This window comes from Artemia sp. Qi Xiang Cuo, chromosome 4 (genome assembly GCF_049724085.1).
Source record: "Artemia sp. Qi Xiang Cuo chromosome 4, ASM4972408v1, whole genome shotgun sequence".
Taxonomy (NCBI): Eukaryota; Metazoa; Arthropoda; class Branchiopoda; order Anostraca; family Artemiidae; genus Artemia; species Artemia sp. Qi Xiang Cuo.
Window position 1 is genome coordinate 79,022,885 of NC_142797.1, and position 27,594 is coordinate 79,050,478.

The window sequence follows — 27,594 nt, forward strand, 5'->3', positions numbered from 1 at the left end:
ATTTCCTTCCTATCTTTTGTCACTCATAATACAAATTTTGAACGTTGACTTTTTAGACAATTTTTGTTTTGTTTTTAGATACAACCACTTAGATAAGGGCTTTCTTGATTAAACTGATAAGTATTATCTCAAAAGTGGGAACAGGACAATGTGTAAACAAGAATTACGCTATATTTACAAAAGCAAGAAAAGTATTTGTCTTTAAGAATAAAATCCATTTTCTTAGCTAACCGTAAAAGAAAATCAAACAGTTCGTGGTAACGAACTGTAAGTAAGGAGCAACCCGGCTCAATGGTAATCGAAACTCTAGAAAACGGGTTTTTGATATCAATAGATACATCAAAAGAATCAGATTTCAATGCTAAATTCAAATATATAACTTTTATCAAGTTTAGTTCTACCCATCAAAAGTTACGCGCCTGAGAAAATTTGACTGATTTTCGAAAAAAGGGGGAAAGACCCCCTAAAAGTAATAGAACCTTAATGAAAATCACACCATCAGATTCAGCGTATCAGAGAACCCTACTGTAGAGGTTTCAAGTTCCTATCTGCAAAAATGTGGAATTTTCTCTTTTTTGCCAGAAGAAAGATCACGGATGCGTGTGTATTTGTTTTTTTTTTTTGTTTTTTTTTCCAGGGGTGATCGTATCGACCCAGTGGTCCTAAAATATTGTGGGAGGACGCATTGGAATGGAAGTTAAAAGTTCTAGTGCCCTTTTTAAGGGACCAAAAAAATGGAGGGTAACTAGGCCCCCTCCCACGCTCATTTTTTTCCCAAAGTCACCAGATCAACATTTTGAGATATCCATTTTGTTCAGCATGGTTTAACATATGATAAGTATGTCCTTTAGAATGACTTAATCCCCCGAAGGCCCCAGGGGGAGGGCTGAAAGTTATGAACTTTACCCAATGTTAACATATAATATTGGTTATTAGGAAGTATACGGACGTTTTCAGGGGGGATTTTTTCTGGTAGTAGGGGGGTGGCTGGGTCAGGGGTTATTTGGGAAGATCTTTCCATGAAGGAAGTTTTCATGGGGGAATGGACATTGCTATGAAGGGGGCGCCGGATTTCCCAGCATTATTTAAAAAAAAGATCAGAAATTAAATATAAAAAAACAAGTTTTCCAACTGAAAATAAGGAGTAACATCAAAACTTAAAACGAACAGAAAATATTACGTGTATGATTGGGTTCACCCTTTAGTCAATACCTCGCTCTTTAAGCCAAAGATTTTTGAGTACTTTCATAAGAGCTATTTATTCTAAATAACGACCTTTGTGATTAAGGGGTCATTTTTAAACAATTGAAACAAAATTCGAGCTTTAGCTTATAGAGCGAGGTATTGACTAGGGGGCGAGCCCCCTAATATACGTATTAAAAATATATGAATATAGAAGTTCGTTACGTAAGTTAATTCGTAAGTTACATATATTTATTACTGATAAAAACGTTCGTAAATAAAATTAAACAAGTTTCGAGAAAGCCATTTAACCAAATAAAAGTAAAATTAATATGCAAATTTTGTTTTAATTATTCATGTACGGTGAGCCAAGATCAAAACCTGCATTAATTTAAAAACATTCACAAATTAAATAAAAAAAAACAAGTTTTTTTTAACAGAAAGTAAGGAAAGACGTTAAAACTTAAAACGAACAGAAATTATTCCGTATATGAAAGGGGATGTCCCTTCCTCAACGCCTCGCTCTTTACGCTAAAGTTCGACTTTCTCACAACTCTTATTTTTTTAAACAATAAAAAACTTTAGCGTAACGAGCGAGGCGTTGAGGAGGGCACAGCACCCTTTCATATACGGAATAATTTCTGGTCGTTTTAGGTTTTAACGTCGTTCCTTACTTTGAGTTGAAAAAACTTGTTTTTTTATTTTCATAAACAGGGCCAACTAGGACATATTGCCGGAGAACTTTTTTAGTTTAAATGAGGCCACTTTTTTTACCATCGGGGAAATATTTAAACGGCTGAGGGTTATATAAAGGGTTTGGTTAACCTAATAGGGCCCATGGGTGCCAATTGAAGAGTGGAGAACAAGGGAGACCCGGGCGTGGGCAATAACCCCCCCCCCCCGGATTTTTTTGTCCTCTCCAGTATTTTATCCCTCCCTTGTATAAGTGCCTATATCGTATTTTCTTAAATAGTACTTCAAAAATTGTTAAGATATTTTATCCTTCCCAAGTATAAATCCCTATATGGTATTTTTTGAAATGGTACTTTAGAAAATAGTACTTTAGAAAATTTTGGCATTTTCATTGAAAAGGTTGAAAAAAATAACCCTCCCCCCTCCTATATTTTTTTAAGAATACCCTTTTTTCTTCATTAAAAATAAATTGAAAAAACTTATGCCTCCTATATTGCTGAGAAACGGTGCCCACGATGCCGATGGAGTAGAAATGAAATAAAACCTAATCTTAATAGTTTTCAAGGTGCCTCTAGTCCTTATTTCTTTTGTTTTTACTACAAATTAAATTAGATAATTTGATTAGGTAATTGATTAGCTAATTAGATTGATTAGATTTTATTAGATAAATGATAAATTTAATTAGATAATTTGAGAACAACTAAGTATTGCAATAAATGCAGAGGGTGAGAAATATCTTTCTAAAGAAAACCTTAGCCTATGTTTCTGTCCACCGAAAATCCTTAACCCCCCTTTATTTTCTCAGATTGGCGGCCCTGATAGAACCTAAATGAAATAAAACCTAATTTCTTTAGTTTTCAAGGTATTCTTATTTCTATTTTCTTTTTACTAAAAACGAAAAACTTGAACGGTTAAATATTGCACTAAATACGGAGGGTGAGTAATATCCAATTAAAACCTTACGACATCTATTTTTCCACCTCAAATTCTTGTCCCCCCCCCCCACATTTTCGCAGATTGGGTGCCAGATGGAACTTAAATGAAACCTAATTTCTTTAGTTTTCAAGATACCTATATTTCTTTTTTGTACAAACAAAAAACTTGAATGGCTGGTCACTAAACACTCACTTTATCTAAACACCAAACACTATCACATTATCTAAACACTCACATATCTCACTAAACACTGAAGAGAGAAAAATTTCAATCCAAAGGAAATATAATTAACATCATTTTATGATTTATGTCAAATTATCGGTAATTATATATTACTCCATTTAATAATTACATCATTTTATTAATCCTAGCAAATAAATATTGACATAAATTCTCGGGAATTAATATAAGATGATTGTCGTCAACTTCTTACCATTTTAACAAGAAGCTCTTGCCAGTGTCCCAAAGAATAAATTCAAAAGCGTTGCCATGTAACATAATTGGATACATGCATATAGATAGTAAGTATACACTAAGAGCCATTTCGGGTGAGGATTTATGGGACTGGATTTAGTCTTTTCTGACACTATAAGGATTTTGGGATCAATACTGGTCTCATTTTATAAATACCGTTCTATCGGTTGAAGAATAGATGTGATGTTAGAAGAGACCGAATAGACTCCTGAGACCAACTAATAAGGAAAAGGCCAGAGACATTGACTATCCTTACAACCTTTATTGCAACAATACTTCTTCGATACTTCTCCAATTCAAAACGTCATGACCAAATTTAATTAGATAAGATATATTTTTATCTTTCGAACAAAAAACGAAATTTGATTCCGCATGTCGATAGGTGACGTTTAGCAAAATTTTGATTCGTTTCATTTTTGCAGTCCATTGAAGCTCTTTGCCCAGAAAACTTAGGTGATATTTTGGTATTTTGCACTAACTAGTAAACAATTGACGAATCTATTTATATTTCATTTCTATTAGATTGCTTTAATTCAACCATCAAACAGATGAAAGTGTAGTATTCATTTCACATTTTTTATTGTTTCTCTTCTTGTGGAATTACTCTATAATCCGTTTTCTGAAACCAGTAGATAGTGTAGACCAGTAGTTCTCAAACTGTGGTACGCGTACCCCTTGGGGGTACGCAAACATTTTGAGGGGATACGCGGTCGCTATAGTTTATAGCTATAATATATAGTTTAGCTATAGTTTACTTAGTCCCGGTAACTGAGAAGGGGTACCTAAAATGCTTTGTGAGTAAAAAGGGGTAAAGTGTCTAAATAGGTTTGAGAACCACTGGTGTAGACGATGTAGACATTAGATACACTGTAAACCATAATTACAGTAGACTAAAAAACAAAAACTTATTTGTTTTCTATAAAGGAATAAATTCGTTTTTTTAAAAAGGGATTTGTGATTGCACTCACTATAGAGGATTTGTAATATAAATATTATATTTAGATTAATTTATCCTCTTTATATATTGCACTATAGAATAGTTTCATCCCTTTCTTCTTCGTCTTGAAGGTCATTATTAATTTCTGTTATAAATAGTATGCAAGTAGTAGTATGTGAGTAGTAAGTAGTATGCAAGTTGTCCATTGTTAACTTATTAGGTTTTTGGAAGGGATGGTCGTATTAACTTTGGAGATACTTATTCAATTGGAGATTGAAAGTTCTAGTTCCTTTTTTAAGAGTAAAAAGTTATTAAAGGGCAACTAGAGACTTAAAGGGTCTTTCTGGTAAAAGATGGTTTAAAAAATAGTTATTCTCTTGAGTTTGGTTTTCGCACTTTCAAAACACTTTCAAGATATTTTCTTTCAAAAATATTTTCGTCTTCTTCCTGAAGGTCGTTGCCAGTTTCAAGTACAAGTCGCAATTTGTGATTACTTCTGCGCAGAATATTATTTAAATAGGTATATTTTTTTAAGCTATTTTTAGAACTTACGTTGTATTTTTTTGTATCTCAGTAATTTATAACTGAACAGCAACAGAACCAAACCATTCAGTTATTTAGTCTTCAGCTTTTTTTGAATACAGTTTCGTAACAAAATTTGCGCTTTCTTTAGACCAAAGAGTTGAGTTTCTGTAAATTGGTACAATCCATTTTTTAGTACTTAACAATTTATAATTGAATAACGAGAGAACTGAATAATTTATTTTTTTACAGTTATGTTCATTACAACTGGTTTTTCTTTCTAAAAATCACTTTCTTTACATCCTTATTGTTAATTTCCTTACAGTCTGAAAAATCTTTTTTTTTTAATCTTAAAATTCAGTTTTTACAATTGAACAATTCAGAGCTGAGCTGACCAGCTCAGAACTATATAAGAACTGGACAGTTTAGTTATTTACAATTCTGTCCATCATAATTCAGTTGATTTTCATATAATTCCTTTTTTTCTAATCTATTTTTCAGTTTCGTTACAATCTGAGAGTTCGTCAACTGTTCGATGGACAGAAAAACTACCTCAAGACTGGACCTCAGCCGACTTGGTTGACTGGCTTTTTGACCTAGCTTCTAAATTCGGTGTGACTTATGAAGAGTTTAATATAAATGCCTTTTCTAATCTGGTAAGTAAGTGTTCTAATGTTTAAATTTCGCCTGAACTATCTAATTTCGCCCAACAATCAGTTTCATTTCTAAACCACTAGTAACACAAATATAAAACATTGGAGTACAAGAGAAAAAAGGAAAAAGCACAGATTCAAGATCATGATTAGGTGGAAATTGACTTACATTCATATCTGACAACATTTCTTTCGCCACAGCAACTTTTAAAAAAACTTCCTTTATTCCAAATCTATGCAATATGTTCATGTTACGGCACCAAGGCGGACGAAAGAGCAAGAATTTACAGAAAAGACAACACGTTACACTGGCTGTAATCCATACGGGAACAGATTGTCGGACGGAGCTTTTCATACATATGCCTATGTAAATTAGATATCACTAAATGCTTTTGCCGCTAAACTTGGTGCATAAGACGAAGAAAAGACGAGAAAAAACTTAACAGGATAAATCTTTGATTGTTTAAATATCTTTTTTCTACATATTTTACAAAGACCGAAATGAATGGTTAATTTTGGGTATATTTAGGCTAGTCCATTAGTTCTCATATTGGCGGGTATTTTGAGATGAAGAAATTAACGTTAGAAGAGATAATAGATTATCTAAGTTACAATTAACCAAAACTAATGAATAAACAATTTATTTTTGGTAAGGTTACTCTCTGTAAACGTTAACATTCTCTTTAGCTTAATGACAATAATAACCAATAACAATTATTTATTTATAACCTACATCATACAAAAATACACGAGAACTCGTGGATTGATTAAGAAACAAGAAGCAGAAACAAAACAAAACTAAACCTAAAAATTAAACATCAATTAATAAAATAGGTGAATTAAACTATGATGCGGCGAAGGTCATAGGAAGGCTGTGACTGATAACTTGCACCGTTGTTTATAACTTGCTGTGCACCGTGTTCGATTTTGCTGTTATATCTGGGATATGAAATTTATGAACCGTTTAACGTTTAATAAAACGAAATTTATATAACTTTTGCTATAATACAGTGGAGAGCCAACGTGAAAATATACAATATCTGAAATAAAATGAACGGATGCTCTGTATATCATTCTTGCTAAAAAAAAAGGATAAAAACCAGAAAAGTAGAAGACAAAAGGATCAGAAAAAGTAAAATACAGTCTACCCAGAGGACGCCTATTAGGCTCCCCACGAATAGCAGCGATTTTAGAATAAACATTTTATATTGAACTTTACGATAATTTCTTCATTTGCTGCTTCTTTTTGAAAGTCACAATCAAAACCAATTTCAAATTAGAATATGTTAAGAAGCTTATTAAATTCTTCTTTCTTTAGATCGGTTTGCAGATGGCACGAATGCCACAAGAGGAATTCATCAAAAGAGACAGTCGATATGGTATGGCCATCTATCAAGCCTTTCAAACGGTTTTAGCGACATCTACTGGAGGTCAAAAAACTACAGACCCGCTAGAAACATCCCTAAATCCAAGTGACATTAAAATTGAAGATTTTGGTTTAGTATTTACCGATTGTGATGACCAAAGTTACCGCTCAGATACACATTTTGAATCTCATGTAAGCCACGCGGCTCCTGGAATTGCTCAAATGACTCCCGAAACGGATACCTCTCAATCAAAATATTTGAACATTAGCTATGATAATGAGAGGCATACAAAATATCCAGGATACTTGTTTGACATACCTGGAACTTCACAAACATTCCAAACTTCGGTAATAGAACGTAAGTCGAGTTTTAACGCGATTTAGCGTGTCTATCACTCTTTACAAAGTTTCAATTATCTCATATAGAGTTTTCACATGACTTAAAGTTAGATTAGACGTGATTAGATGTGTAGGATGAAATATGATACGGTAAAAAAAAATCCCAAATTAGCTAAGGTTGGAATTTTTTAGTAAAAAGATTAATCGCAACTACACAAAACTTCAAATTTAGCTGATTGTGCTTTTTTAAAATAGTAAAATTAAGGCAAACAATGAGGTGAAATTTAAAACATATTTAATTACTTAATTGATTAATTTAAATTAAAACAGTTTACTGCAAATAAGTCTGGTTTTACTATCCCTTAGCCCCTTCATTTTGTGTACAATCAAAGGGAACGGATTAAAAAAAAAAGAAATAAAATATTGCGAAAATAAGAGTAATTTTTGGAATAATAAAACTACGTTAATTGTCATGATTTTTTTTAATAAATAAGGTATGAAAACGTGTATTTGAAGATAAAAAAGAACTATAAACAAAAATATTGATAAACAAGTAGTTTCTTTTAACAGTGAGGCTTTTGGGTCGATGCCTCCTCGAAGTGAATCCCACCCCAAAGTTGTTTTTACCAACAATCTTAATTAAGGGTTTCTGTACTTGCTTATGCTAATTGCACAAAAACGACACCCAAAATTAAAGCACGTTAAGTGCATATTTCAAGTAGGGGGATTTCACCCTCCAGAAATGAAAGGATGCTAAACCAACTATTAAAATAAAACAAACTATTAATTGATAAAATTAGAACACTCTAGGAAGTGTTTCAATACAAAACATGTATGGTCTAGCATAAAATAGATCAGCAAACGGCAAAGAGAACAAGTAACAAGTTCAAGTAACAGAACAAAAACAGCAAAGAGAACAAGTAACAAGTACAAGTAACAGAACGAAAACAACAAAGACAACAAGTAACAACATATATGTTGTGTCGTAGACAAGGAACAGATAGAAAGACATTTCTCGGCAGTAGAATAACAAAATCTGTATAGCTTTAAGGCTAAATGATATGATTTCGGCTAATTAGCTATGCAGAAGAGAACATAACGTAAAGAAATATAGGCAGTTACCTTTAAGTGACTATTAACGGGTCTAAGAGGCGGTCCTTTAGTTGGGTTTGCAAAATTTTAACAGCAGGGTTTCCATGTTTCTCCTGATTTTAAAAGACAAAATCGCAGAAAAAAGGTAAAAGTGGACACCAAAAAAATTTTGTCTCCTCAGTATTAGTATTTAATCATGTGGAGGGAGGAGTAAATTTAAAAAAAGTAAAAATTAAAGGAAAAGCGTGACGTGATGATAACTGATAAAATATTAACAAGAAAAGATATTTTTGCAAAATTATTGAAAAATTGTAAACAATGCAATTTTTCGATTGTTTATACACAGGATTTATTATTGGGAAAGGGGGGAATTTTCCGACCTGGTTGTGTCCGGAAAGAGTAAGGGGGTCAATATGAAACTTCAGTGAATGTTGAGGGGTATTTTGAACTAAATTAAAAACACTATGTGCATCCTGGTTATATTGAGGGAGGAGACTCAATAAAAATTACAGAAACGAGCCAGATAGAAACGAGAATAAAGTAACAAAGTAAAAGAGATGCAAAAACTACATACAGAGATACACAAAAGAGATACAAAAGAGGTGCACAAAATCAAAAAGGAAACTAAAGCCAGTAAGTTAACAGAGAAATATAAAAAAAGAGGTGTATAAGATAGCGATTATAAGAATCATGGATATAATTGTGTATTGGTCGTGTTCAAGAAATAAATAGATACGAGATAATGGGAATGTAGGAATGGAAAGTTGAATTAATACGTAAATCAAACTCTCTTTATTCCTGCAAAGGGAAAATTACCAGAACGTCACTTAAACAAATTAAGTGAGCTAAAGTGCTTTTTACTTCAGAGAAGAAGTCAAGAAAAAGTAACTAGACATTCACAAACAACGATTCACAAACAACGATTCACTAGCGAAAATAAACAGAAACAAATAACAGAGGAAACACTTTCCCTTAATAAAGGTCTAATGAGAATTGAAAGCTGTTAGAACCACTGACGGTACAGTATTACCCATCAAATTGAAAAAATTAAAAACAAGCAAAATTTTTATCTACTGAAATCTGAGTTTCAATGAAAGGTCTCAATTTTTTAGAATCAACCTGTTTTCTATTATTGATCATTACTGATTTATTCAATAATACTTTTATTGATTTATTCAATTTAATTTTATATATATTCTATATAATACTATATATTGATTTATTCAATAATAATTTATACAATTATTGATTTATTCTAGATTTGATTTTTCTTTAAGAAATTGATTTATTATTGGTTTATTATAATTATTTATTATATATTGAAACCGTTTTTTATTGACTATAATAATGTTTGGGTTCAACTCTACAATTATACTCTAAATATTTAGATTTTGCGTTCGGAGACCTTTTGCAACAGGAGCGCAAAACAGAAAGCGAGCAATATAATTTTAAGAAATAAAAAAAGAGGTGAAAAAAATGAAAAGAAAAATAAGAAAGCCTTGTTGTGTTTTTTTTTTGTTGTGCTTTGTTTTTCTCAACATTTAGTTTTATCGTTCTTCTAGATTTCAAACCGGAATATCTATACTGTATTTAAATAATTCTTCCGTATCTATTACAATTTTAAATTTTTTTCTTTTTCTTATGCTTTTCCCCATGTATCGTGAATTAAAAATCTAAAAAAATTTCTTTTTTAGAAAACGTGGATTTATGAACCTAAAAATCAATTATGAGTAAACAGGCAAGTTAAAATATCTGAAGCACTTTTAGTCACTTTAATTTAAATAAAAGTGATAAATTTTATAAAATGTGGTTCATCAGAATTCGAAATTCAGTAAAATGTGACAGATATTTATATATGTATTTATGGGGAGAAAAATGAACTAAGTTTTAGACAAAGGTTAATATCCTACTACAAATGCTATTGAAGATCTACAGGGGGAGCCTTTTAATTTTCTCAATCATTTTCCAAAAAAAAGTTGGTTTAAGCAAAGGATTTCACAACAACTGGGAAAGTAAAGACGTTTTGTTTAAAAATAATATTGAATGATTTGTTCCTTAATGAGCTGTCCGGACTGAGCGTCATCTAGTAGAAATTGATCGATTTATCCAGTTTCCTACAGTATTTTCAAATACCGTGCGGATGCAATTTCTTCACGTAGCAGCACAAACAGTTAAAAAGATACTTTTTGCGCTGGTCGGAAGCCCCCGCCGTCTTCCCATGAAATTTAAAAACTGAAATAATAAAGTGAAATAATCCTAATAATTATTAAAGTGAAATCATTCGAAGTTTGTAGACTTCACTTTCAATATTCAGTTTCAGTTTCAATCATTCAGTTCCAATATCAATTTCAAGTTTCAATAGAATATTGTGTGAACCCAATTTGTAGACTTCAGTTTCAATATTCTTGGGTTGACAAAAATCTAGTCTATTTAAAATAAAATCATTTGTATTGCCAATAGTTGCTATGAAAATCAGATTGTAAATAAATTGGTCTTGAATGTAGTTAAATTGGTATTGAAAACTTCTACACTTTTTATGCTTGTATCTTCCAACTATTTCCTAAGTTTTGTGCTCTTTCATCTCCTTTTGAAAATATGAAAATATTTTTAAAGTTAATTATTAAAGTGAAATCATTCGAAGTTTCAATAGAATATTGTGTGCACCCAATTTGTAGACTTCACTTTCAATATTCAGTTTCAGTTTCAATCAATCAGTTCCAATATCAATTTCAAGTTTCAATAGAATATTGTGTGAACCCAATTTGTAGACTTCAGTTTCAATATTCAGTTTCAGTTTCAATCTATCAGTTCCAATATCAATTTCAAGTTTCAATAGAATATTGTGTGCACCCAATTTGTAGACTTCACTTTCAATATTCAGTTTCAGTTTCAATCAATCAGTTCCAATATCAATTTCAAGTTTCAATAGAATATTGTGTGAACCCAATTTGTAGACTTCAGTTTCAATATTCAGTTTCAATATTCAATTTCAATCAATCAGTTACAATATCAATTTCAAGTTTCAATAGAATATTGTGTGCACCCAATTTGTAGACTTCACTTTCAATATTCAGTTTCAGTTTCAATCAATCAGTTCCAATATCAATTTCAAGTTTCAATAGAATATTGTGTGAACCCAATTTGTAGACTTCAGTTTCAATATTCAGTTTCAATATTCAATTTCAATCAATCAGTTTCAATATCAATTTCAAGTTTCAATAGAATATTGTGTGAACCCAATTTGTAGACTTCAGTTTCAATATTCTTGGGTTGACAAAAATCTAGTCTATTTAAAATAAAATCATTTGTATTGCCAATAGTTGCTATGAAAATCAGATTGTAAATAAATTGGTCTTGAATGTAGTTAAATTGGTATTGAAAACTTCTACACTTTTTATGCTTGTATCTTCCAACTATTTCCTAAGTTTTGTGCTCTTTCATCTCCTTTTGAAAATATGAAAATATTTTTAAAGTTAATTATTAAAGTGAAATCATTCGAAGTTTCAATAGAATATTGTGTGCACCCAATTTGTAGACTTCACTTTCAATATTCAGTTTCAGTTTCAATCAATCAGTTCCAATATCAATTTCAAGTTTCAATAGAATATTGTGTGAACCCAATTTGTAGACTTCAGTTTCAATATTCAGTTTCAGTTTCAATCTATCAGTTCCAATATCAATTTCAAGTTTCAATAGAATATTGTGTGCACCCAATTTGTAGACTTCACTTTCAATATTCAGTTTCAGTTTCAATCAATCAGTTCCAATATCAATTTCAAGTTTCAATAGAATATTGTGTGAACCCAATTTGTAGACTTCAGTTTCAATATTCAGTTTCAATATTCAATTTCAATCAATCAGTTTCAATATCAATTTCAAGTTTCAATAGAATATTGTGTGCACCCAATTTGTAGACTTCTACAGCGACAAGAAGGTAGATCGCAGTTTTACGTATACGAAACCAGTTTTTTCGAAATTGCCTTCTTCCACTTTCCTCCACTAAATAACGTTTTTTCCTCCAGTATTTTTTTCTGCAGTGTTTCTAGGAACTCAACTCGTCGCTCTATTTTCATGAGAACTCTCAAGAAATCATTTGAATAGAAAATCTTGTTTTACAGAGAATTAAAGTGCTTCCAAACAAAAGAATATTTTGCCCCTCTTTAATATTTTTCTATAGTGAAACAGTTCATATCTGAATCAAAGTGTTTTTCTTGCAACTTAAGTAGGCTTTAGCCCTCCCTCCTTTCCCCAAGAATTTACGTCAATTTTACGGAATAATATATGCAAAGAATTATATCTAATCGGTTAGAAACACTTTAGCCCAACTTTACCATTTTGAAACCTGCTTATTTAAGTTCTTCAATTTCATTGGAGGGGGGAGGGCTTGGTCCTTTTGGCTAACATAAGATGAATACTTTTTAACTTATTTGGGATGTTATGACTGATTATCTTAGCGTATTTTCTTGAATTTCTTTAAAGAAAAAAAAAACCATGCAAATTGTCTATTTCCCAATCCAAAATGCGCATTTAATTCATTTTTATCCTGTTTCAGCACTAGCATGCACGGAGGATTATGACAGCATTTCAGATGAAGGGCGTGATACTCCCGTTTCAAGATCTAGTCTCGGTTTTAGCAAACCAATGAAGAGAGTCAAAAAATTAGGTGGTAAGTGTCTTAGTCATTTGTCTAAAATATAACTCCTAAATATTTTTTCTCAAAATTAAAACTTTAACTAAAATTCACTTCTAAGAAATGATTGATACTATTATTTATCCTATGCTAATAAAAATTGAAGCTGGGTGATGCTTTGTGTACCTACCAAAGTATCGATACTATCAAGTATCCTGCCCTAGTATTGATACTTTCAAAAAGTATCGATACTTTTTATACTATTGATTTAAATTTTGCACATCCAATTTGTAGACTCCTTCTTAAAAAAGAAGGCATATTAGAGCCTTACATATACTAAACCAGATAACTGACATTTTCGAAAGCGGTCGGTGTCACAAATATATGACTACAGCTAAGATGAGTTTTTTTAGATAGATATTTTAAATACATGCCTAAAAAGAGTTTTTTTTACTAGTTTTACTATTTTTACTTGCATTTTTACTAATACATAAACAGGTAATATTTAGCTATTCTAAAAATGATTTGTTTTGCTTTATATTTTTTAACTGCATTTGCTATTTGTATACATCATTAAAAAAAAATAAAAAAAACAAACAAAGTTAATTTTGTCAAAAATTGAAAAAGGGTATATCCTCCTATCAATGAGTCAATTTGGAAAGTTTTAATTAAACATGACGTGCAGCTTTACAGATCCATCTTAACAGCTCTCAATATCGTACGTCAATTTCATAATGGACTGGAAATACTATCTAAAAAATTGACCCACCATGAATTTATGTTGAGAACTATAATACTGGCCGAAGAAATGTATTTTTCAACTCTGATCCGAAACAGAAATGAATCGAATATGAAATATGAATACTGAAATACAATTGTTAATAGCAAAATCCTATAAAATATTAAAATGAATATTAAGATCCGGTTAAAAAAAAATAAAGACATAGGAAACATAAAAAGAACAAAAAAAAAATACAACTATAACGAAAATGCAGCAGAGAACTGAAGAATTTTTTAAATAAAATTTCATAATAAACCAGGCACCGCCCTAGGGAAAGAGTTGTCTCTCTGTATAAAAAACCTCCCCCTTAATAAAGTAAGAATAATGACTGTAAATAAATAAAATATCAGATAGGGATAAAATCCTTTTAATAGACAGTGATAAATTTCACAAAAAACTAGATATTTCGGTCACACATGCAGTGACCGTCATCAGTAGTTATACTTTCACTGCATATGACGGTCACTGTATAGATAGATAGATAGATAGATAGATCGTGTATTTCAAAAGCCCAAGAGCCATATACACACAAAAATTTATGAAAAATAAAGAAATCACAACAGAACAAATTACGAAACACACATTAACATGATACATAGCGAAAAATACCTTATGGTAAATTATCGAGAAAATAAGTTTAATTCCATATAATTAATAATAATTAATTGTAAAAACTTTTCCTTCTTTCTAATCCCTTCTCTATGTACGTACCAATACAAAATATTGTGGTTCGATTACTACTTTGTAAAATTTTAGGAGGCAACAAAATAATCCGATGTAAGTACTTTTCCCTTAATTCAGAGAGCACCGGGCACTTTCGGAGAAAATGGTCCAAATCTTCTTCCTCATCCCTACAAAGAGGACACACATACCGACCATCAGGATGTACTACCCCCCTGTCGAACACCATTTGCCTGCTCTGGATTGGTAGGCAATTCGCCCTAAGCTGAATCCATCGACATAAAATCATAGCCGGTAAATTGAATTTAAAATAAATTTCCTCTCCAAAACTAGGTTTAACCTGACTATAATGATTCAATGTAGCAGAATTTAAAACCAGCCCTTGCTAATACTGAATTTCTTGACCCTCCAAGATAAATCGTACCTGGCTTACTAGATCACGGGAGCCGAGAGCATCCTTCTATAGGTACGGCATTCCCACTCTTTCTAACAATGAGCTTTTTTGGGACGGCCATGACGTGTTAGAAACATAGCTCGACACCTAACAATAAAATGTTCGTGCTAGTCCCCTCTCTTTACACCTAAGCTTCAACCAACATCTAAGCATGAGGATAGACCTACAAAATTTTCACGAAAACATGTCCATATCACCTTTCAGAATCTGGGAATGAGTTGTATGGCGTGACCCCAACAGTTATATAACGATGGAACTGCAGGGACTCCAGCTTTTGTGCCACTTCTCCGCCCCAGATATCTGCTCCATATTATATGACACGTAAAATTTTTGCATTAAATATTCTTTTATGCATTTTCAGGCTTTTAATTCCCATTATCGTCCGATTTCTAAAAATTGCAGACATGACAACTTTATCTCTATTAATTAGTTCATCAACATGTCTCTTTAAACTTCCATTTTCCGATAAAAAAAATCCTAAATATTTTATTCTTTTAATTACTTTCAGTTCCTTATTATTAAATTTAAGTCTACAATTATCTTCGCCACTTGTTTTCCTTTTTTTTAAAATAACAACTTCACTCTTTTCAACTTTCAGCCTTAATTTTTTCATCTGCAAATATTTTTCTATGAGAGTCAGAAGCGTCTGCAGATCTTGCGGTGTACTAGCCACCAAAGTAATATCATCTGCAAATAATAGTAGTGATAGTTTATGGGTCCCTTGACTAACTTTCGGAGCCCTTCTATTCTCTAGAAAATCAACAAAATCATTTATAAGAATATTAAACAATTTAGGAGAAAGAGTGCTACCCTGTTTTACTCCCAGCTTAATATTAAAAAGCCTAGAAAACCTGTTACCAACTAACACGATTCCACTCACACAAATATACATACTCACTATCAACCTCACAAACAAATGAGGGAGGCCAATTCTAAACAGGGAATCCTTCAATAGCTCTTTGTCGACACTGTCGAACGCTTTATGGAGGTCCAGAAATCCCACATAAAGACAATTTTTTCCCTTTCCATATATGCTATTCAACCAATTTATTCAATTTATTCAACCAACAAATTTATGACAAAAACACTTTAACATAGCCCGTAAGGCTATATGGCCAGAAAAAAAAAAAAACATGGGAAAAACAGAAATGACACAAATACTAAAAAAAGAAGAAAAGTATTTTCAATATAATGCATTTCAACCTTTCAAAGACCCAACACGCATACACACAAAACAAAGAAGAAAAAAAATATTTAATAGACCCAAACAAAAAGAGATTTTAAGAGACCCCCCCCCCAAAAAAAAAAAGAAAAGAAAAAGAAGATGTAGGACTATCCAATGAATTAAACCAAATCCAATGAATTAAACCAAATTCCAAATATATATTTGAAACCAAGCCACCAAAAAAATAAACAAACTCAACACCCCTCAGAACAAACAAAAATGTGGCCAAAATATCTAGTTTTTTTTGTGAAATTTATAACTGTCTATTAATGGGATTTTATCACTATTTGAAATTTATTTATCGTCATGGAAAGGCAGTGTGGTCTTCGAAATTATCTAAGAAATATGGTAAGAGACAATGTGGTCTCCGAAATTATGTAAAGCTTATTTTTAAGATTTCTGGTATCTCTGAAGCAGAATCACCAATTCAAGGGGGGAGGAGGAGAAAAAAGTTTAAAAAACATCGTTTCTTGGTTTTCATTGTACAAATCGGAAATTTCGAAAAAATACCCCGTTGTGTAAAAAAAAACCTTACTCTGAAGTTACTAATATTACGCACTAATTCATATTGTAACTCCAAATTTCTTTTATCACATCGTTTAAAAACCATAAACAAACTATAGTCAAAACTATATGTTGTTTACTATATATTACACAGTATGAGAAATAAGATCATGTTGAGTTAATAAAATAATTATACCGAAATAAGATTCACCAATATAATAGCATTTTTGTCGAAATTCACTTCCTATTACAACGTATCTCAAATAGTAACTAACTAGATAGGAGGAAGCAATTTCAACTAAGTGTAGCATAAACAGTAAACCGAAAGACTTCTCAACTGCTTCACAAATAATATTGAAAAAATATGTTGCATGCCATAATCTGTCGCTAAATACAGCTGCCACACACCTTGTGTTCTGAACAGGGGTGTCGTTTCAAGAGGGGGAAGTTGCCCCCCCCCAATAATTTGGAGGAAAATATTATACAGACCATGCCCCTTGACTATCCGGATATGAACCCCTCTTGCCCCCCCCCCCCCAAATAAAAATGCTGGAGATTTCCCCTTGGTTTTGAAATGATTTACAAGTAAATTCTCAACTACGACATCTTGAGTATGTCGTCTGCATATCTTGATAGTTTCCTGTCATAAACTACATTAAGAAGATAAGCTCAAAGATTCTTCAACTAAAATGTTTTAAAATGGATAAATCTCTTTAAAATATGGTGTAAGAGAAGTTTTTTATTCATTTTAATCCCTATTTCCTCAGGAAACCCCTTTTATTAACCCTCCGAGATACAAGTAATTTATGACTTGATCCCTTAAAATGAAGGAGAACATATGCACAGACTAAAGAAAGCATTTACACAGACACCAATTTTATCATCCAATGAAATTCAAGTAAGAAAAAAAGTTTTATTTTTGCTCTTGAAATAAGGCAGAAAGTCCCACATTTTATTATTGGTATCAGAACCACATATATATTTCCTTATATATTTTCTAAATTGTAAAAATAAACAAGACTAGAGGTCTAAGTAGGATGATCCTTTTTTTCATAATTTTATTTTTTCTGATTTCATTATTTATGGTTATCAAATTTGGCTGAAAAAATAGAGAGAGCGAGAGAGAGGGAGAGAGAGAGACAGAGAGAGAGATAATTTTGTCGTATCTGCAACACTAGACTAAAGTCAAGTCTATTTCTGTTGGAAACGAACATGTATGGTTTTTAACTGAAACTGGCTTTTAATTTAATTTTTAATAATTTATCAATTTTTAATTGAAAAGTGAGTACTTTTTCAGCTATTAGAAGATTTACTTCTTTCATATTATTTTAGCTCATATGTCTGATATGTCTTTAGCTCAGAATGAAATCAATGTTTATCTACCAGATTAAATAAAAAGAAGTCTTTATCTTTAAATTCAAACTTGCTATTATGAGAGTCAGACTGTTTGAACGAATAGTTACAAAGAGATGTACAAAAACTTATAACCAGGATGACATGAATAACTTTATAAATTATATAGATAATTTAAATGATAATTAAAGATAATTAATTATATATAATTAATTCTATAATTATAATTAACTATATGTAATTATGATTTAATTAATTATAATTACTTATATAATTAATTAATAAATTGAAAGATTATAAAGATAATTAATTCTATAGATAATTAAAATTCTGTATCTCAACTTTAGATGAAAACTACTGAAGTTTTCATCAAAGAGAAGAATGCCATTATTTAATAATAATTATTTAATAATACAATAATATAATAAAATAATAATAATATAGTATAATAATAATATAATGGTAATAATAATAGTAATTATGAAGCCTTTATTTAATAATAGAGCATCAGTAGGGTAAGAGGTTCTATTTCTCGGCCTTTACGTTCCCTGGCAGCTTTCCAAGACAGATTAGCAGACTGGTTATTTGGCAACCCATGCCTGAGACATTACACTTACGCGTGAACATTTTAAAAAGATAATCTGCCTTGGAAACAGTTTGATGTGTTCGGGGAAATTACGTTCCTTGGCGTTGATTGACATTTGCAAAAAAGGGTTAATTAGTGATAAGATAATTTTTTATCATGAAATCTCCGAATAAAATAGTTTTGGGGCATGTATTTAGCGATGGGGAAAAAAATTTAAGGTGATTAGCAATTAAGAGCGGGGGCTTCCCACCTGTTCCTAAGCATTGCAAAAAAGATAGTAAAATTGCGTAATTAGGAATGGTTTTTTAGGGAAAGCTGTTAAACACCCAATTTGCAAATACTTCAATGTGTTGTCAATTTCAAATAGTTTAGAAATAAAAAAATTTAACAAGAAATGACTGAAAAGTGTTTTGGGGGAGATGGGGTGATTGCGTACTGTATAATACACATGTGATGTTTGGACAGTGTTGTCAATTTAAAATAGTTTAACGTTCCCTTCGTTCCCCCATTTCTGAGGACAGGGGAGGGGGGGTCAATTTTGGAGGGAAAATCAAAAATACTCAGAATCAAAAATAAATGGGATCTGCCTCAAGGGAAAGGCTTAGAGGCCCTTCGTTCCCCCATTTCTGAGGGCAGGGGAGGGGGGGTCAATTTTGGAGGGAAAACCAAGAATATTCAAAATCGAAAATAAACGGGATCTGCCTCAAGGGCAAGGCTCAGAGGTCCCTCCTTCCTCCATTTCTGAGGGCAGGGGAGGGGGGGGGGTCAATTTTGGTGGGCAAAAAAAAAAAGCTCAGAATCGAAAATAAAAGGGATCTGCCTCAAGGGGAAGGCTCAGAGGCCCTTCGTTCCCCCATTTCTGAGGGCAGGGGAGGGGGGGCGGGTCAATTTTGCAGGGAAAACCAAAAATACTCAGAATCGAAAATAAACGGGATCTGCCTGAAGGGGAAGGCTCAGAGGCCCTTCATTCCCCCATTTCCGAGGGCAGGAGAGGGGGGTCAATTTTGGAGGGGAAACAAAAATGCTCAGAATCGAAGATAATTTCCATTCGTCTTAGTTTTTTTAACAATGCTCCTTATTTCTAGTTGAAAATGCTTATTTTTTAATTTAATTGGGAATGAAAAGTCAAACTCTAACATAAAGAACAAGGTATTTTGGAGGGGGTAGATAACTTCATATACGGGATAATTTCCATTCGTCTTAGTTTTTAACGATGCTCCTTATTTCTAGTTGAAAAATGCTTATTTTTTGATTTAAATGGGAATGAAAAGTAAAACTCTAACATAATTAAGAAGGTATTTTGGAGGAGGTAGCTAACTTTATATACGGGTTAATTTCCACTCGTCTTAGTTTTTTAACGATGCTCCTTATTTCTAGTTGAAAATGCTTATTTATTTATTTAATTGGGAATGAAAAGTCAAAAGTCTAACATAAAGAACAAGGTATTTTGGAGGGGGGCTCGTTACTGATATTGATATTAGTGCGTAAAAACTACAAACTGACAAAAATATCCAGAACTTTTTTTTTCTTATAGCCTTGACTTTGAAGACATTTCTTCATCTTAATTGGCTTTAGAAATATCATGCAAAATAAACTAGCCTAACAGTCATTGCTTTGTCGAATTTTGAGCAAAACAAAAGGATTGTAACACCTGATTGGCCCGTTTTCCAACTTTTACCTTGAGAATCGATGTTGTTAGCAGAATTTCAAAAGGATCGTATATTAGTGCTGGCGAATCTGATGACGATGCTCCTTATTGCAAGTTGAAAATGCTTATTTATATATTTAATTGTGATGAAAAGTCAAAAGTCTAACAAAAAGAACAAGTTATTTTGGTGGGGGGCTCATTACTGATATTGATATTAGTGCGTAAAAACTACAAACTGACAGAAATGTACAGAACTTTTTTTTCTTATAGCCTTGACTTTGAAAACATTTCTTCATCTTAATTGGCTTTAGAAATATCATGCAAAATAAACTAGCCTAACAGTTATGGCTTTGTCAAATTTTGGGCAAAACAAAAGGATAGTAACACCTGATTGGCCCGTTTTCCAACTTTTACCTTGAGAGTCGATGTTTTTAGCAGAATTTAGAAAGGATTGTTTATTAGTTCTGGGGTCTCTGATGAAACAAAAATGCTTAATTTTTGATTTAATTGGGGTGAAAAGTCAAAGTCTAACATAAAGAACAAGGTATTTCGGAGGGGGGGGCAGCTCACTTCATATACGGGTTAATTTCCATTCGTCTTAGTTTTTTAACGATGCTCCTTATTTCTAGTTGAAAATGCTTATTTTTTAATTAAATTGTGATGGAAAATCAAAATTCTAACATAAAGAACAAGGTGTTTCGGAGGGGGACTCGTTGCAAGGATCCCCCCCTGGTTCCTGGCAGTAGGCTACGCATATCAAATTGCTGTACTGTGGGTTAGGTAACATGATTAAACACGCTTTTACAATCGGAATTATTGACTGACATTTGCAAAAAAGGGGTAATTAGTGATTGGATAATTTTTTAACGTGAAATCTCTGAATAAAATATTTTTGGAGCATGTACTTGACGATGGATAAAAGGGTTAAGGTGATTAGCAATTACGAGCGAGGATTCCCCCACTGGTTCCTGGCAGTAGGCTACGCATATCAAATTGCTGTACTGTGAGCCGACTTGCTAGCGAAAATGAATTCTATGGGTCGTATAGGAATTGGTCATTTTGAATATCTTTCGTGAAATGCAAGAATTGGAATTTTTCAGTAGTGTTTTGTTGTGCTTTACCTTGTCACAGTTACATTCTCTTGATTTTTCAAAAGTTCATTTTGAATATCTTTCGTGAAATGCAAGAGTTGGAATATTTCAGTAGTGCTTTGTTGTGCTTTACTTTGTCACAGTTACATTCTGTTGATTTTCAAAGTTCATTTTGAATTTCTTTTGTTGAAATGCAAGAGTAGGAATATTTCAGTAGTGTTTTGTTGTGCTTTACCTTGTCACAGTTACATTCTCTTGATTTTTCGAAGTTCATTTTTGATTTATTTCGTTGAAATGCAAGAGTTGGAATATTTCAGTAGTGTTTTGTCGTGGTTTACCTTGTCACAGTTACATTCTCTTGATTTTTCGAAGTTTATTTTGAATTTCTGTCGTGAAATGCAAGAGCTGGAATATTTCAGTAGTGTTTTGTTGTGCTTTACCTTGTCAAAGTTACATTCTGTTGATTTTCAAAGTTCATTTTGAATTTCTTTCATTGAAATGCAAGAGTTGGAATATTTCACTAGTGTTTTGTTGTGCTTTACCTTGTCACAGTTACATTCTCTTAATTTTTCAAAAGTTCATTTTGAATTTCTTTCGTGAAATGCAAGAATTGGAATATTTCAGTAGTGTTTTGTCGTGGTTTACCATGTCACAGTTACATTCTCTTGATTTTTCAAAGTTAATTTTGAATTTTTTCGTGAAATTCAAGAGTTGGAATGCTTCGGTAGTGTTTTGTCGTGGTTTACCTTATCACAGTTACATTCTCTTGATTTTTCAATGTTCATTTTTGATTTCTTTCCTTGAAATGCAATAGTTGGAATATTTCAGTAGTGTTTTGTTGTGATTTACCTTGTCACAGTTACATTCTGTTTATTTTCATAGTTCATTTTTAATTTCTTTCTATGAAATGCCAGAGTTGAAATATTTCAGTAGTGTTTTGTTGTGCTTTACATTGTCAAAGTTACATTATCTTCATTTTTAAAAGTTCATTTTGAATTTATTTCGAGAAATGAAAGAGTTGTAATATTTCAGTAGTGTTTCGTTGTGGTTTACATTGTCACAGTTACATTCTGTTAATTTATCAAAGTTCATTTTGAATTTCTTTCGTTATATGCAAGAGCTGGAATGCTTTAGTAGGGTTTTGTCGTGGTTTACCTTGCCACAGTTACATTCTCTTGATTTTTCAAAGTTCATTTTGGATTTCTTTCATTGAAATGCAAGAGTGGGATTATTTCAGTAGTGTTTCGTTGTGGTTTACCTTGTCACAGCTACATTCTGTTGATTTTCATAGTTCATTTTGAATTTCTTTCATTGAAATGCAAGAGTTGGAATATTTCAGTAGTGTTTTGTTGTGCTTCACCTTGTCACAGTTACATTTTCTTAATTTTTCAAAGTTCATTTGGAATTTCTTTCGTGAAATGCAAGAATTGGAATATTTCAGGAGTGTCTTGTCCTGGTTTACCTTGTCACAGCTACATTCTCATGATTTTTCAAAGTTCATTTTGGATTTCTTTCATTGAAATGCAAGAGTTGGAATATTTCAGTAGTGACTTGTTCTGCTTTACCTTGTCACAGTTACATTCTCTTGATTTTTCTAAGTTCATTTTGAAATTCTGTCGGGAAATGCATGAGTTGGAATATTTCAGTAGTGTTTTGTTGTGCTTTACCTTGTCAAAGTTGCATTCTGTTGATTTTCAAAGTTCATTTTGAATTTCTTTCATTGAAATGCATGAGTTGGAATATTTCAGTAGTGTTTTGTTGTGCTTTACCTTGTCACAGTTACATTCTCTTGATTTTTCAAAGTTCATTTTGAATTTCTTTCGTGAAATGCAAGAATTGGAATATTTTAGTGTTTTGTTGTGCTTTACCTTGTCACAGTTACATTCTCTTAATTTTTCAAATTTAATTTTGAATTTCTTTCGTGAAATGCAAGAATTGGAATATTTCAGTAGTGTCTTGTCGTGGTTTACCTTGTCACAGATACATTCTCATGATTTTTCAAAGTTCACTTTGGATTTCTTTCGTTGAAATGAAAGAGTTGGAACATTTCAGTATTGACTTGTTGTGCTTTACCTTGTCACACTTACATTATGATGATTTTTCGAAGTTCATTTTGAATTTATGTCGTGAAATGCAAGAGTTGGAATATTTCAGTAGTGTTTTGTTGTGGTTTACCATTTCACGGATACATTCTGTTGATTTTAATAATTAAATTTTTATTTATTTCATTGAAATGCAAGAGTTGGAATATTTGAGTAGTGTATTGTAGTGGTTTACCTTGTCACAGTTACATTCTCTTGATTTTTCAAAGTTCATTTCGAATTTCTTTCGTGAAATGCAAGAATTGGAATATTTCAGTAGTGTCTTGTCGTGGTTTACCTTGTCACAGCTGCATTCTCATGATTTTTCAAAGTTCATTTTGGATTTCTTTCGTTGAAACGCAAGAGTTGGAATATTTCAGTAGTGACTTGTTGTGCTTTACCTTGTCACAGTTACATTCTCTTGATTTTTCGAAGTTCATTTTGAAGTTCTGTCGTGAAATGCAAGAGTTGGAATATTTCAGCTGTGTTTTGTTGTGCTTTACCTTGTCACAGTTACATTCTGTTGATTTTCATAGTTCATTTTGAATTTCTTTCATTGAAATGCAAGAGTTGGAATATTTCAGTAATGTTTTGTTGTGCTTTACCTTGTCACAGTTACATTCTCTTAATTTTTCAAAGTTCATTTATAATTTCTTTCGTGAAATGCAAGAATTGGAATATCGTTTCTTCAACTGAAAGTAAGGAGCAACGTCAAAACTTAAGAACGGACAGAAAATAGAGGCTGTTTCCAAAAGATTTAGGATTCATTAACTTTAGTGTTGCCAGTCAAAAGTTATGAGTTTGAGAAAATTGCCTGATTATTGAAAAATGAAGAAACAGACACAGAATTTATCGGTTTGAAAAATCATCTTATGGTGTTATATTTGAATGTGCATTTTTATTATTGTCAATGGAACTTGAAGAAATTGACTGTTATCATTGGATAGTGAACTACAACATGTATGAGTATGATAAACGCTTGTGGAGTACTACATTACATCGTATAAACAGACTGGGAATCTACGATAGAGTGATTACACCACTTAATAATAGTGGTTAGGAACTGAGAAATGTCCAGGAGGAAGTCAGTGAAATTTGCAGCTTTTTCGGGGTTGAAGCACTCTATGTAAAGGGTAATGTACCTATAGATAAAGTTTTAATTCAAAAGTGTGACCCTAGGATTCCACTTTTCAATCTAGAAGAATTTAAGTGTCCTATATTTGAAGGGGTTTATTATCGTCCTGAAGACGAGATCAGGTTCTTTGCACATGGATACCTAAGGTCATACCTGATCGTGATAAATGCATTAAACATGGTAATATCTATTCCATTTCATGAGACCATCGTTTCTTCATGTTTAAGAGTGAACGTGTGTATGACTATGTGTCATAATATAATTTTGTATTAATATTCTACATAGCATTATTTCATTAAAAACATATTATGCATTACATTGTTATATTTTCATTATTTTTAGAGTAAGCTAGCATATCAACAGTTTAGAATGTATATTAAAACATCGGAGATTTGAGAAAAGGAATTTGCATACATCTATTGTCGGACAAATGAGGTAACATTGACCAAATCTAGATATCAGAATGAATAAATTATTTATCAACATCCGTTGTTGGATATGTCATTATTTCATTATGAAAAAGTTTTTAGTAGGTAAGTAAGTAAGTAACAAACTCTTTCTTGAATTCAACTCTTGGATACATAAAAAAGACATTTCATTCAAGAAAATATGAAAATATTATTAAGTAAGTAACATACTCTTTCTTGAAGTCACCCCTTGGATACACAATACAGATACTTTATTCAAGAAATTATGAAAAAATTGCAAGTAAGTAACAAACTCTTTCTTGAATTCCCCATTTGAATGCACAATACATAAATTTAATTCAAGAAATTATGGGAAAAAAAATGTACGTAAGTAAATAACAAGCTCTATACTTTTTCTGCATCTATTGTCGGATATGTTGAATAAAATATACAAAGTCAACATAGCTTTATTTAATTTTTTAAGGTCAATTTAGACGCGGTTACGTGTGCCCACTTAACCTCGTCTAAATTAACCTTAAAAAATCAAATAAAGCTATGTCGACTTTTCATATATCATTCGAAATATCTGACAATTGATGCTGAAAAAGCATAGAGTTTGTTACTTACTTACTTACATTTTTTTCATAATTTCTTGAATTAAATTTTTGTATTCTGCATCCAAATGGGGAATTCAAGAAAGAGTTTGTTATTTACCTGCGATTTTTTCATAATTTCTTGAATAAAGTATCTGTATTGTGTATCCAAGGGGTGACTTCAAGAAAGAGTGTGTTACTTACTTACAAATATTTTCATATTTTCTTGAATAAAATATCTTTTTTGTGTATCAACGAGTTGAATTCAAGAAAGAGTTGGTTTCTTACTTACTTATCTACTCACAATTTGTTCATAAGGAAAAAATGAAATATCCAATAATGGTGGTTGATAAAGAATTTATTTATTCGGATCTCTAGATTTTGTCAATGTTACCTCATGCGTCCGACACTAGATGTATGCAAATTCCTTTTCTCAAATCTCCGATGTTTTAATATACATTCTAAACTGTTGATATGCTAGCTTACTCTAAAAATAACGCAAATATAACAATGTAATGCATAATATATTTTTAATGAGATAATGCTATGTAGAATATTAATACAAAATTATATTATGACACATAGTCATACACACGTTCACTCTTAAACATCCAGAAACGATGGTCCCATGATATGGAATAGTTTTTACCATGTCTAATGCATATATCATGATCAGGTATGTCGTTAAGTATCCAGGACATACTGGATATTAACTCGTCCTGAAAGTAGGGATAAATCCCTTCACGTTTAGGAGATTTAGATTTTTCGAGATTGAAAAGTAAAACCCTAGAATAGCACTTTTAAATTTAGACTTTATTTGTGGTTCCAGTGAACTTTAAAAAGAGTGCGTTAACCCCAAAAAAGCTGCAAATTTCAATGACTTCCTCCTGGACATTTCTCAGTTCCTGACCACTATTATTAAGTGGTGGAATCACTCTATCATAGAATCCCAGTCTGTTTATACAATATAATGTAGTACTCCACAAGCTTTTATCATACTCAAACATGTTATAGTTCACTATCCAATGATAACAGTCAATTTCTTCAAGTTCCATTGACAATAATAAAAATGCACGTTCAAATATAACACCATAAGATGATTTTTTCAAACCGATAAATTCTGTGTCTGTTTCTTCATTTTTCGATAATCAGGCAATTTTCTCAAACTCATAGCTTCTGACTGGCAACACTAAAATTAATGAATCCCAAATATTTTGGAAACATCCTCAATTTTCTGTCCGTTTTTAAGTTTTGATGTTGCTCCTTACTTTCAGTTGAAGAAACGATATTCCAATTCTTGCATTTCACGAAAGAAATTCACAATGAACTTTGAAAAATTAAGAGAATGTAACTGTGACAAGGTAAAGCACAACAAAACACTACTGAAATATTCCAAATCTTGCATTTCAATGAAAGAAATTCAAAATGAACTATGAAAATCAACAGAATGTAACTGTGACAAGGTAAAGCACAACAAAACACTACTGAAATATTCCATCTCCTGCATTTCACGACAGAAATTCAAAATGAACTTTGAAAAATCAAGAGAATGTAACTGTGACAAGTTAAAGCACAACGAGTCATTACTGAAATGTTCCAACTCTTGCATTTTCAACGAAAGAAATTCAAAATTAACTTTGAAAAATCAAGATAATGTAACTGTGACAATTTAAACCACGACGACCCCCGACCAAGGCATTCTAACTGTTGCATTTCACGAAAGAGATTCAAAATGAACTTTGAAAAATAAGCAAAATGTAATTCTGAAAAGCTAAAGCACAACAAAACACTACTGAAATATTACAACTCTTGCATTTAAATAAAAGAAATCCAAAATGAACTATGAAAATCAACACAATGTAACTTTGGAAAGGTAAAGCACAACAAAACACTACTGAAATATTCCAACTCTTGCATTTCAAGGAAAGAAATCCAAAATGAACTTTGAAAAATAAAGGGATGGTAACGGAGACAAGGTAAACCACGACGAAACAATAAATAAGCATTCAAACTCTTGCATTTCACTAAAGAAATTCAAAATGAACTTTGAAAAATCAAGAGAATGTAACTGTGACATGGTAAACCACGGCAAAACGCTACTGAAATATTCCAACTCTTGCATTTCACGAAAGAAATTCAAAATGAACTTTTGAAAAATTAAGAGAATGTAACTGTGACAAGGTAAAGCACAACAAAACACTACTGAAATATTTCAACTCTAGCATTTCAAG

At 31.8% G+C, this 27,594-nt stretch overlaps 1 protein-coding gene across 7 annotated transcripts in view; it reads left to right on the top strand.

The window, feature by feature from the left end:
• The window catches only part of LOC148953471 (ETS homologous factor-like), a 75,356-nt gene that overhangs the window by 37,085 nt on the left and 10,677 nt on the right, over positions 1 to 27,594 (top strand). For all 7 annotated transcript variants that reach the window (XR_016141644.1, XM_089087698.1, XM_089087699.1 and 4 more), the window contains exons 4-6: positions 5,246 to 5,400; positions 6,716 to 7,121; positions 12,747 to 12,860. Coding sequence is in view for 6 of the 7 variants with exons in the window: in XM_089087698.1 (XP_088943824.1) it covers positions 5,246 to 5,400; positions 6,716 to 7,121; positions 12,747 to 12,860 (675 nt within the window). In the remaining variant the exon portion in view is untranslated. The remainder of the gene's footprint in view (positions 1 to 5,245; positions 5,401 to 6,715; positions 7,122 to 12,746; positions 12,861 to 27,594) is intronic.